This window comes from Epinephelus lanceolatus, chromosome 15 (genome assembly GCF_041903045.1).
Source record: "Epinephelus lanceolatus isolate andai-2023 chromosome 15, ASM4190304v1, whole genome shotgun sequence".
Classification (NCBI taxonomy): domain Eukaryota; kingdom Metazoa; phylum Chordata; class Actinopteri; order Perciformes; family Serranidae; genus Epinephelus; species Epinephelus lanceolatus.
Window position 1 is genome coordinate 28,144,351 of NC_135748.1, and position 11,833 is coordinate 28,156,183.

Consider the following 11,833-nt stretch of genomic DNA (forward strand, 5'->3'; position numbering starts at 1 on the left):
GATATCAAACCATGCAATGAGGCTGACAAAAAGGAACGTTTGATCCATTTTTAATTTGCTGGTGCAACATCAGGTCATCGGCACGATCAGTCCCAGACATCAGAACTTGAAAGTGAAAACATGAAATATGGATCCCACAAGAAAGGCTGCAAGTCTGACCAAGAATAAATTGTGCATGACAAGGTCCCCCATCAAAGAGACAAATGGTTTTAGTAATGAGACAATCACAGCTTGAGATCCAGCATCACGAGTCATGCAGAAGGTATGCGCTGGAAGGTGAGGAATATTAAGTGGCCTGAGTCACAAAGAGCATCCCAAATGCCACACACGCAACAGGCTGCTAATCTGCAGCTCTCGCATAACTTTTTGCAGCGAGAGTTATCCTCAAAGCCCAGGGAGGTGAAAAGAAGAACCAAAGTCTGTAAGGGTGACTGAGGAGATCGATAATGATTAACAAAATAAATGATCTGATTTAAAGGGCCCCACAGTGCAAACAATGCATCAGAGTAGAACCACATAAGTAAATGTAACACGACAAACAATGTCAGATTATTTGCGTCCGAGGTCTCTACAGACCGCTGTTCAGTCAATGTTGCCTCACAAGGTCTCTCACACAACCGGAACAATCCAGAGCAGATTTAAAGCATGACAGAATCACTGTAGCCAATTTATCTCCGTGTTTCAGCAGTAAGTGTCAGACCTATAATCCTTCTTTAGGACTAAATCAGCATTAAATGTTTCTTTCTGAACTATTTTCAACCCAAAGCTCTGTTACATTCTTGCTGCTCTCTCATTGGGCACAAAATCAGGAGAAATATTTGGACTAAATCTAATCATTATCTGAGGGTTAGTCAACAGGCTGTGACAATGACACTTCTGAGATATGCAGCTTATCAGTATGTTAATCCACTTCAGCGACATTGGTCATTACGTGTGCGGAAATTCCCAAGAACCCGGAAGCTTGGCAAAGTTTGACTCGTATTGCTCATTAAGACAATAAAAAGCTTTATACTTCAAACAATAGTAGTCCAGCTCTGGATAAACTATTGACAAGTGCAGTGTGAAAATGTCTACGGGATTATATTGAAGAAGTTTTTTTTTTAAATTTTTGAAAGTCAGCATGCCTTAAAAATATACATGACTGCATACAAGAATAAATCTTATTTGCTATTCTTAGATTTTAGCACAGCTTTTGATCACAGGATTCGAAGATCAAATTATTGCACAAGATCAATTACAGCCTCTTCAATTACAGCGTGGTGCACCACAGGGCAGCACCCTAGGTCTCCTACTTTTTTCCTCCAAAGAATTCCTAAAATATGTATCTCATGCTTTTGCTAAATGCCAGACAATTTTGGTACTTTGAGTATGATCTATAAATCAATGAACTCTCTACCAAAAACAAACAATAAATAGTAGCATATTATCTGTACTGGTATTTGGAGAGGTGCTGCAAGGGGAGACATCACTGCAAGCACAACACAAAACAGAGCAGCAATTGTTATTTTGAAATAGTTAAATGCTGTAATGCTTTTGGCTGTTGGATCGGTGGGACATAAATAGGAACAGAGAGTAGCGGTTCCATTTCTCAGACATCTTAAGGGAAAACAGATTTCTTTGTTTCTGTCAAACAATAATAGAATCAAACAGGCAATTATCTGAGAAATGCTTTTGAAAAGTATGAAGACTATTACAGATGCAACATTAAAGAGGAATGTATATGATTATAGTGTGTTCTAACCCTTTCAGCATTTTTTTAATAAATGGCAACATATTTATATAAAGTTTTGTGGAATTAACTGATTTTGTCTTTTTTACTTTATGAAGAGCTCTTGAGAGAGTAGCCTAATTAAGTTTCTACTATTTTTAACAGCTCCATGTGTACATTGGGAATAACTCCAAAGATATTCAAGCACATTGGTTTCCTGTGGGATCTGGGGGTCCCTAAAGAGGGCCCATTGGACCAGTCTTTAAACTTTATGTTACACCCTAATGAGCATCAGAACCTGTGTAAGGATCTAATAGTGCTAACTCACAACAACAAACATCTTCTTAAATGAGGTTCAGGTGTGGTATTGGGTTCAGGATTCCCTAAAAATGACTATTACCACATGAATTTAATCACCATTCCATTTCTGTATATCAGTGACAATGAGCGAAGAACTACCAAGGGGCTTATTAACACTCACGATTTGCTCTATGCATGCCAGATCCCTGAATAAATGCCCCTACATCTGAGACAAATGAAATAAAAATAATCATATTTTTTTAAATCTTATTTCTATTATATATATATATATATATATATATATATATATATATATATATATATTTTAATTATTTTTTAATTTTACTTTTTTTCTTAAAATAACTTTGGTTTTATGTCAGTGCTAGTGCGGAGCAGAGACCAGTGACTGCAGGATTTTTGGTGGGTGATATATAATAATAAGAGCTGCACAGGAAACATTAATTCTGAAAATTTGTCTTGCGTTTCTAATTTAATTTCGGATATATTTTTAATCTGACTTCCTTGTTTACATTATAACTAATTTGGATAACCTATGTAGCCAATAAATGCAACTGAATTTCTTTTCAGACCATTATTTACATCTATAGATACATTTTAGTTAGGGTACCACAACGTTACTTTGCAACAAGTACTTTACTGTCTGGACCCTGGCATTTAAATGCAGATTCAAACCACTCAGCATTTGACCCGTCGGCTGTTATTCACAGTCAAATTACAAAGTTTCACATAATGAAAAAGAAAATAGTGCGCGCAATGAGCTCTCTGTATTTAAAGTGGAGGAGGAGAGAAGGGGGGTTATCCAAGGTGTTTGAGACAGATGAGAGAGGTGGGGGTCGGGGAGGGAGGAGGAGGCAGGGACGGTAAATTGGGCGGACACATAAAAACTGCAAGGGGCCATAGATGCTGGATCATTTGGAAAGTCTGGCCGTTCCGCGCACCACCCGCCCTCACGAGCTGAACTGGAGACGGATAGGAAACCCCGCTGCAGACCCCGAGCGCCGGCCTTCACCCCGACCCCGTCTCCTCTTGTCCGGTTTAGAGGTGTCGCTAAAGGATTAATGAGCCAAAAAGGCACCCAGCTTCTCCTTTAAGGCTCATTTCGGCGCTTTTCGGCTTTACGCCTGGACTGCCTTACACCTTCCCTTTCATATTCACTTCATTCGAGGATACCTGTACCTCTACTGATGGTAAGCGCTCATCTACTGACACATTCACACGTAACAGATCCAGCAGCGCACACACGGAACATGTTGAAAAATACAAGAGGAAGCTGACAGTTGGTGACTTTTTAGTTTGGGTCTTTGGTGCTTGTGCGCGTTTAAAGGACTTCACTGAGAGTTTGGACAGCATTCCCGGTAGGAATGCGCAAGGATACATGTCTATAAACACCATAAATCTAGCTCATGACACAGAAAGGCAGATAAAGTGGAATTAAATTGTGTTTGGGGACGAATAGCGCAGCAGTCCTGGTGGAGCTCTTAGCAGGTTAAAGCCTTTTGTGCCGGAGAGTTGAGCACTGACAAACCAACATAGTGAGGTCATTTTCAAACAGAGCGTCCTATTTCTCTACGCCTGTCTTTTTCCAACACAATTAAAATATTCCCATTGTTACGATGCGTAACTTTTCCCGAAGTTTGGCACCGATCCTTCCCGATTAAACACCTGTATGTGCGTCGTGTCTTCCCAGTGCGTAATGTGAAAGATGGAGATGACACAGTTCGGAATTTAAACCAGAAGTTTAAAAATAAACATTACATCTGTGTCTATGTTTCAATTAATTTAAGCGTAACATAAAAGTTCTCAGGAACACACCGTGCGTAACAGAGCCAGATTTTAAACGGCACATTTCTGTCAAGTTATGACAAAGTCTGCAAAAACAGTCGGTGCCAGCACGTTATATTAGCACAACAGATGTTATTCCGGTTTGTAATTGCTCGGCATTGTAATGTAAGGAGTCACAGGTTTTCACATGTTTTCTAACAAATGATTAAAAAGTGGAATTGCGTCATTTAATACTGTAAAGCTGCAGCACAGAAAACGTTTTGCGGCCTGCAGGCGCATGGCGTCCTTGGCACACTCCTTCACTTTTCAACTCAAGTTTCTGTGCTGTAGTGCAGAGAGACAGACTCGCCAAACTCTGGGTGAGAAAACATTTTATATTCGTGTAATTATGACTTTAAAAAATCACGTGCGTCTGGCAAAGGGGGTTTACTTTTTTTTTGGTCATTTCAGGAAAATAAATTGGCCCAGGTGTTGATGATATTTTGGGGGCTTTTCGCGTTTTATAGGCCTGTTTATATTATTTCACACTCTCAAACCTGCGAATCAGTTGAGAGTATTTATCTCCAGAGTGGTTGTTTTAGTTTCTTCTGTAAAAAAATAAAGATCTACACATGAAATCTCAAATAAAACTCATGCAGCTCATCATCTCTATCTGAGTTGTTGCCTCTTAGAATCCACTACAGCTAACAAAACCATTAACCTGCTTTCAGTGATCTCACTGACTGTGAATGTTCTTACTGTTGAACTGCTCACTGGGAGCAAATAAAATCCCAAACCTGCACTATTCAACAACAAGAGACATTGCAGGTCTGTTTTATTTCTCTCAACACAAATGAGGATATTGCATTTGGTCGGGCATGCTGGCTCAACGTGAAGCCACAGTTAATATTTAATATACTTCCAGCTTTAGTTACAACCCATTTGTTTCAGGAAGTTAAACAGACCATTTAAAGTCTGTTTTCCTTTGCAACTACTGGCTATTTGAAGTAGCCATCAGAGTCACTATGAACTGTGTGTGATCTGAAGCTTAGAAGCACAAACCAGAGAAGCACAAAAACGCAACTCCCATGACTATAAACGTGTTGGTAAACCGATTACTGGCATCGAAAATGATAAAAATCAGGCCAGAGATTTGGCTGTTCCCGTGGTAACCTGTTGCCCTCCTCCCTTCCCTCCCTCCTTCTCGTCTTCCCTCCCACCATCACTGTCAAATTCCTCAGGAAACACATCTGAAGAGCCATGTGCATAGTCTGATCACATTATCTCTGGTCAGAGAGAGAGGGAGAGGCCAAGGGGGATCGAGCAAAGCCAAGGGCAGTTGACTGCTCCGGCCTAATTGCACCCTGGTCTGCGTTTGTTGTTGCAAAATGTGCCTCTGTCTGTCACTCGGTTCGGACGTCCTCCGAGTGTGAAGCTTCTTAAAATACCTCACAATCTGGGATCTGAGAGTCCACAGTGCTGATAAATATGGAAAACTGTTTTTAAAAAAAAAGCACAGAGTTTGGTGTAGCTCCAAGTGTTTTGCTTTTTTTCTACCACAACTGGTGAAAACAGGCCAGCAAAATGAACGCGATGACTTTTTTTTTGTGGAGTTGAAAGTTACTCCCTGTCTGCCTTACATCTTCTTTCATCATCATCGCACCACTTTGAGTGTCTGTCTGTTTTAGCCTGCAGCTTTGTCAGTGGCTGGTTACAGTTACAAGATGTTCTGTATGGTCAGTGTTTTTGAGTGCTATGAATCCCTGTAATCATGGGAGAGGCCCTCACTGTACAATGAACGTTTGTTGTAAGAGATGTGCACGCACACACTCGCGCACACACACACGTTATCCCCCCACCCCATGGGTAATAGAGCTGATCATGTTCTGAACCCTCCTCTCTCTTTGCCACAGTTCTCACGAACATGCAAGCGGTGGCACACACTCGTGCACGCGGACAAGCCCGTTTAGCTCATGCACGCTCACACACACACACACACACGGAGCGCACATCACCCTTTCTTCGCACACACTGGATCTAGTGTCATGACCGAGTAAAGGGGGGGGGGTCAATCGGAGGTCAAAGTCTAATGCTGTTAGGAAAAAGATCCTTGATTGCATGTACAGTGAGCCATGCAGGGGCCAAGATAATCGTACAGATACAAACCCAGACATGCATACACACACACACACACACACACATAATGTTCCTGTTAATGTGCATCCTCACTGTGTAGTAATGCTTGGGTGCTCTCCAATGGAACAGGCTCCAAATGATGACCAAAGACCTACGTCGCTCCGGAGTAGAAATGTCTGCTCTGTGGGGCTGTTGTTGTGGTCACTCTGTTAAAAAATCAGTAATTTTATTAGCATGATTCAACAACATTTAGCACATTTTAATGACGTGTAAAAAGAATTGAGTCATTAGAGCCATGTTGCTGTGCTTGTTAAAACCTAGCAGAGGGGAAAAAAGACGGCTAAGACGGAACCTTTTTTTATTTTTAGGTGTTTTTACGATCTCAGTTGGAGAGTTTGATCCAAAGACTTGTTGTGGTTATATATATATATGATTGAGAGCCCTGCAAAAAACCTACACACACCAGTGCTGCATGTACAACTCTCCTACTGATGACAGTGATGTCAAAGAGCAGAAGGCCTGTCATCAGCGTCACTTCAACCTGTGTGATCCTCAAGTGGGGAAGCGTTACTAAGAGATGAGGCCCTTTTGAGATACATGTATTCAGTTCCTTGTCTGAAATGGGTGATCTCAGTCGCTTGGAGGGATAAAGGTTGACTGAGTTCACTTGATTCCTGCAAGCAAACAGCGCTCTTGTTTTGGATATAGATTTTTACCCCTCCTGATCAAAGTGTTGTTATCAGCTCTTTGGTCTTGTGTGTGAACATGAGAGGGTAGTTTCAGACTTCTTTTTTTTAACTTATCTTTTGATCTTGGTTTTTGCTTATGAAATGGGTTTCTTATCAATTCCTGGAACAGATGTAATAGTGTAATGAGGTGTGTTTTCAGTCTTAGGTGAGTGTAAGGCGTTTGGGATCTGCTGTCTGTGTTGTGGCACATACCTCCTTACATTCCTGTTACAGTAAATAGCTAGCTTTGCCCATGAGCCAAAATGATAAGCCTTAAAGAGACACCGGGTCTCTCTTTTACCCCCACACACACACACTGACACAGATATACTCTCTACTACTCTCTAAGTAAATAACATGTGACAGTGTTTGTAACTGTGTTCAGTATATAATCCCTCTGTGATTTCATCTGTGTCTTTCAGGAACAGGGTCACTCCAACGTTCTCCTGCTGCCGCCCAACACCACCTAACATTTCCTGGAAGAACGTGTCCATTGCCCGCTCCCAACAAACATGGACTGTTTTCCCATGCTTTATTTTCTGTCGGTAAGTAAGTGGACCATGCCATTTCAATTTGTGGCATGTGACACATTGCCGTGCATCTCGCATTCACCCCCCCCCCCCCTTTCCTTTCTGTCCACTGAGTCACTGATTTATGCAGTCAGACTTTAACTGAAAGTCCCTATGGGGTTTTGGGCAAGGCACTTGTATGAGGAAGAGTTTTTTCCAGTTAAATGTGTGGCACATATTCTTTGGTTTGCCCCATGGCTTGTTCAGAGGAGACTCCTTATCGAGTTAAGAATTTGCTCTGACCCCAGGGCTGCCTCTTCTATTTGTCTAATCATACTGGAGGAGGGAGGAGACGGCGGGGGGAAGGGAGGGAGTGAAGAGGAATGGCCCTCAGATTCCATTCAAAAAAGTTGGGTTCTTGAACCAGCTGTTTACCTTTGGAGGATGTCGCCAAAGATAAACTGCAAGTTGTCTATCTGATCGGGGGCTGCTTTACTGTAAACAAGACAGACTGGCCTATTTAAACCAATTAGAGTCTGCCCTCAGTGGAAATAGTTAGAGAGGAGTACTGGAGCTGGTGCAGACATGTAGAACAGGGACAGACAGTTATAATGGAAGCTTTTCTTGTTCTGTTTTTGTGTTTTCTTCCCCTCTTCTTTTCTAAACTTCTATCTCTGCTGCTCCCCCCAGAGACATCATGATTCCTGGTAATCGAATGCTGATGGTCATTTTAATATGCCAAGTCCTGCTGGGAGAGAGCAACCATGCTAGTCTGATACCTGAAGAAGGGAAAAAGAAAGTACCGGGCCTGCAGGGTCGTTCGACCGCTCAGAGCCATGAACTGCTGCGGGACTTCGAGGCCACGCTGCTGCACATGTTCGGCCTCAAGAAGCGGCCGCGGCCCAGCCGCTCGGCCACCGTGCCTCGCTACCTGCTGGACCTCTATCGGCTACAGTCGGGGGAGGCTGAGGAGGCCGGGGCGCATGATATCGCTTTTGAGTACCCAGAGAGGTCAGCCAGCCGGGCCAACACTGTGAGGGGCTTCCACCACGAGGGTAAGGACAAAGATTGAGGATCTTGGCATCATATTTGAGAGGGGAATTAAAAGCACACAACTATAAAGCGAAAATGTTGTCCTTAGTAGAAAGAAAGATGATGAATGCATCATGTCAGCACAGAAACATGACGCCATGCTCATTCTCGCCAGGCATTCCAATGATTTTGGTAGTAATGTATTTCATTAGCATGGGCGAGGACTGCTAAGTATTCAGTGTAAAAAAAACATGTCCTACATCCCTTGAAACATGATTGTAAGGCAGCTCCACCCATCTCACCATAACCAAGGAATCTAAGGATGTGGTCACCAAACACTGTCTACAGAGGGGCAAAAAAAAAATCTGCTAGACAAGCTCTCAAGAGCCTCATTTGACAAAAGTCTGCATGTTTGGTTAGCAGCTGAAGGAAAAGCATACCATCATATTACTGACTTACACTTCTCACCCCACCCAGCAGAACACAGCTTAAAAAAGCCTGGTCTTGGCCTGGAGTTGGAGTGTGCTCCTCTCTCATGTCTCCAGTTTATATGGAGGGCTCTTTTAGAAGGACCTTCCTCAACGTGCAATTATCTTTAATGCTACTCTGCAGCCTTCTAAATAAAGCCCCTACTGCCAACAATGTGGGTGCTGAAAGCAGACGCTGCAGCTCTCTGTAGAGATGGAAAAACAGTCTCAGGAGCTGGTGTGATAGAAAGAGTGGAACGTTAGAAGGGTTTCTGTTTATTGTGACTTGGATCTGCTTAGTTTTAGCGACAAACGCAGAGGTTTCAGTTGGGCTCTGAGAAACTCCAGGGTACCCGATCTGTTAAATGTAAGTCGAGGTTGGAAAGCTAGACTGAAACATGTCGGGTAAATGCTTGAGAACAATCTTTGGCAGAGAGACAGAGGTGATGTACCGGACTTAGCAAGCGTGGTGAACTGAGCAAACTGTGGAGCTTTAGGGCTACAGAACATGTCCGCCCTTAGGGGGAGGAGTGAGGAAGGAGGGATGAGTCAGCCTTAATGGGGCTTGTCAAACACACTACTAGTGGCAGAACGTACCAAGGTTAGATAAGAAGAAAGAGCACTGCCATTGGAGGAGGAACTTCCGCCTGTGATGCAATGTGTGTGTGCACGCGTGTGTATTAGTTTCTACTGCTCTCTAGAGGCATTTACCCTCCTTCTCCTTTGCTAAACTATGTTAATAACATGCTTTGAGGCCCTCCAAGTGGGAGTGCTCGCTTCCATGGAAGCACCATTGTGCGACAGTGTTATTCAGTGGACTGATCTGTCCAAAATACCGTGAGTTACAGACTGTTAGGTGAGGGGACATGTTTACAGGGTAGGTAACAGTTCATCTTGAGCCCAGCAAGAAAGATGTGTTTTATTGGCCGTGTGCAACAGATGACATCTCCCTGTTTTTCATTCATTTCACTGATGTTGTGAATTAAACTACAAACTGCGGAGTATTTGAGAAGGTGTGCACTTTTCACATTCTGACTAAGCTTTGGTTGAGGATTTGAATACATTTGCTTGCAAGACCTCCGTTCCCATGGGCTTCAGATAAATGAGATTCTACTGTATTGTCTGACTCCTTAATGATTATTCATGATGAAAATGATAAACGTCTTAAGTGAACAAACTGCGGAGCTAATCAAAAACACAGCAGGTTTTAATAATGAGAACCACCTGGGTAAGATTAGGGCCTGGGTGTGAAATAACAGGGGTGGATTGAGCAGGAAAATAGTAGACACAACATTCCTTTCCCCAACAATGGTGATCTTGCCAGAAATCTGCAGACAGAGCGTGGAACAGGGAGCCTCCACTGTGTTTATACTGTAGCTGTGGTACGTTAATCACCACCCTCCTTGTAATGCATGTTTCAGCAAAGTGCTCAGGGAAAGGCATTGAGAGAAGGGCTGGATAATCCTTATAGATAGATAAGGAAGCGTGGATGATGTATATTTATATGCCTGAATATCCCAGAGGCCTTGAAAAGTGTGCGTGATGTACATTCTTTTGTGTCAATTGAGCCACATTAGAGTGTGAAATTAGTTTCATAGTTTAAGTCTGAAGGTATACAAGAGATACAGTATCTTCACCTGAATTTATATGATGTATATATGAAGAAAAGTTGTCAATTTACTTTCTACACAATGCATTACAAGTTCCAAACAATAAGGAATTATGAAGCTAATGAAATGTCCCTCATTTCTCATTTTCAGAGCACATGGAGAGGGTCCATGAACTGGACGATGGAGAAACTGCGCCCCTTCGCTTCCTGTTCAACCTCAGCAGCATTCCAGAGGATGAGCTGCTCTCTTCCGCCGAACTGAGGCTCTACCGTCATCAGATCGACGAGGCCATCGCCGACGCCTTCTCAGACGACCAGGGGCTTCACCGGATAAACGTGTACGAGGTGCTGAAGCCCCCACGGCCAGGGCAGCTAATCACGCAGCTCTTGGATACGCGGCTTGTGCGCCACAACGCGTCGCGCTGGGAGAGCTTTGACGTAAGCCCCGCAGTGCTGCGTTGGACTCGTGAAGGCCTCCCCAATTATGGGCTGGCCGTGGAGGTTCTGCACCTCAACCAGACGCCGCGCCACCAGGGCAGACACGTCCGCGTCAGCCGCTCGCTACACCAGGAGCCTGGCGAGGACTGGGAGCAGCTACGCCCCCTCCTGGTTACCTTTGGCCATGACGGGAAGGGTCACCCGCTGACCCGCCGGACCAAGCGCAGCCCCAAGCAGCGGGGCCGTAAACGCAACCGTAACTGCCGGCGCCACGCACTGTATGTGGACTTCAGCGATGTAGGCTGGAATGACTGGATAGTGGCGCCCCCTGGTTACCAGGCCTATTACTGCCACGGGGAATGTCCCTTCCCTCTGGCGGATCATCTGAACTCAACCAACCACGCCATTGTTCAGACACTGGTGAACTCTGTGAACAACAACATTCCCAAGGCCTGCTGCGTGCCAACAGAGCTCAGCGCAATCTCCATGCTCTACCTAGATGAACATGACAAGGTGGTCCTAAAAAACTACCAGGAAATGGTAGTGGAGGGCTGCGGCTGCCGCTAACACACAGACTTACAACAACTTGGACATGAAAAAAGCAACATGGACGCGAAAACAAACCAGAAGGTCTTTTACTCCCAAAAATGTTCACTTGGACCCTTATTTATAACTTTTATGTTGAGGTGTATGTTTGTCTCACTTTTTTTTTGTTTCTTTGACAATATGATCATATATTTTGACAAAATATATATATTTATATCTACATATTAAAAATAAATTGAGTCCTTATTTTAAACATGAAAAAGCTGTACAACTTTTCATAATGTACATTAGATTGTATAAGGTTTTTTTTATTGAGAAAATAGTAAAAACAATCTAAAAAGTAAAGTTTATTTACTGGTAATATTTATTGCATTCATATGATATACATTTTGGAGAAAAAAATAAAAACCTGAATTGTTTCCAATAACACATTCCAGCAGATCACAAGATGCACCCTTTGTCTATGTGAGTAAATTAGAGCACTGCGTGTCACAGTGATATCAGTTGAAATAATCAGAAATGTACACTGACTTTAATTTACCTCTTTATATTAACAATCTGATTTTAGTAGGCCCCTT

General features: G+C 43.0%; 1 protein-coding gene across 1 annotated transcript; it reads left to right on the forward strand.

Annotated features, from left to right (window-relative positions):
• The first annotated feature begins 2,940 nt into the window (after positions 1 to 2,940).
• Positions 2,941 to 11,517, forward strand: bmp4 (bone morphogenetic protein 4). Its single transcript, XM_033641888.2, has 4 exons — positions 2,941 to 3,216; positions 7,077 to 7,199; positions 7,854 to 8,218; positions 10,423 to 11,517. Exons 3-4 carry the CDS (start codon positions 7,861 to 7,863, stop codon positions 11,274 to 11,276), a joined length of 1,212 nt encoding a protein of 403 aa, XP_033497779.1. The 5' UTR covers positions 2,941 to 3,216; positions 7,077 to 7,199; positions 7,854 to 7,860; the 3' UTR covers positions 11,277 to 11,517.
• The last annotated feature ends 316 nt before the right edge of the window (positions 11,518 to 11,833 follow it).

Excerpts from the sequence above, each read along its gene's own strand:
- bmp4 (XM_033641888.2), top strand. The coding sequence starts at position 7,861 with ATGATTCCTGGTAATCGAATGCTGATGGTCATTTTAATATGCCAAGTC. Across the intron at positions 8,219-10,422 it reads GAGGGGCTTCCACCACGAGG|AGCACATGGAGAGGGTCCAT; the intron begins GTAAGGACAAAG and ends TCTCATTTTCAG.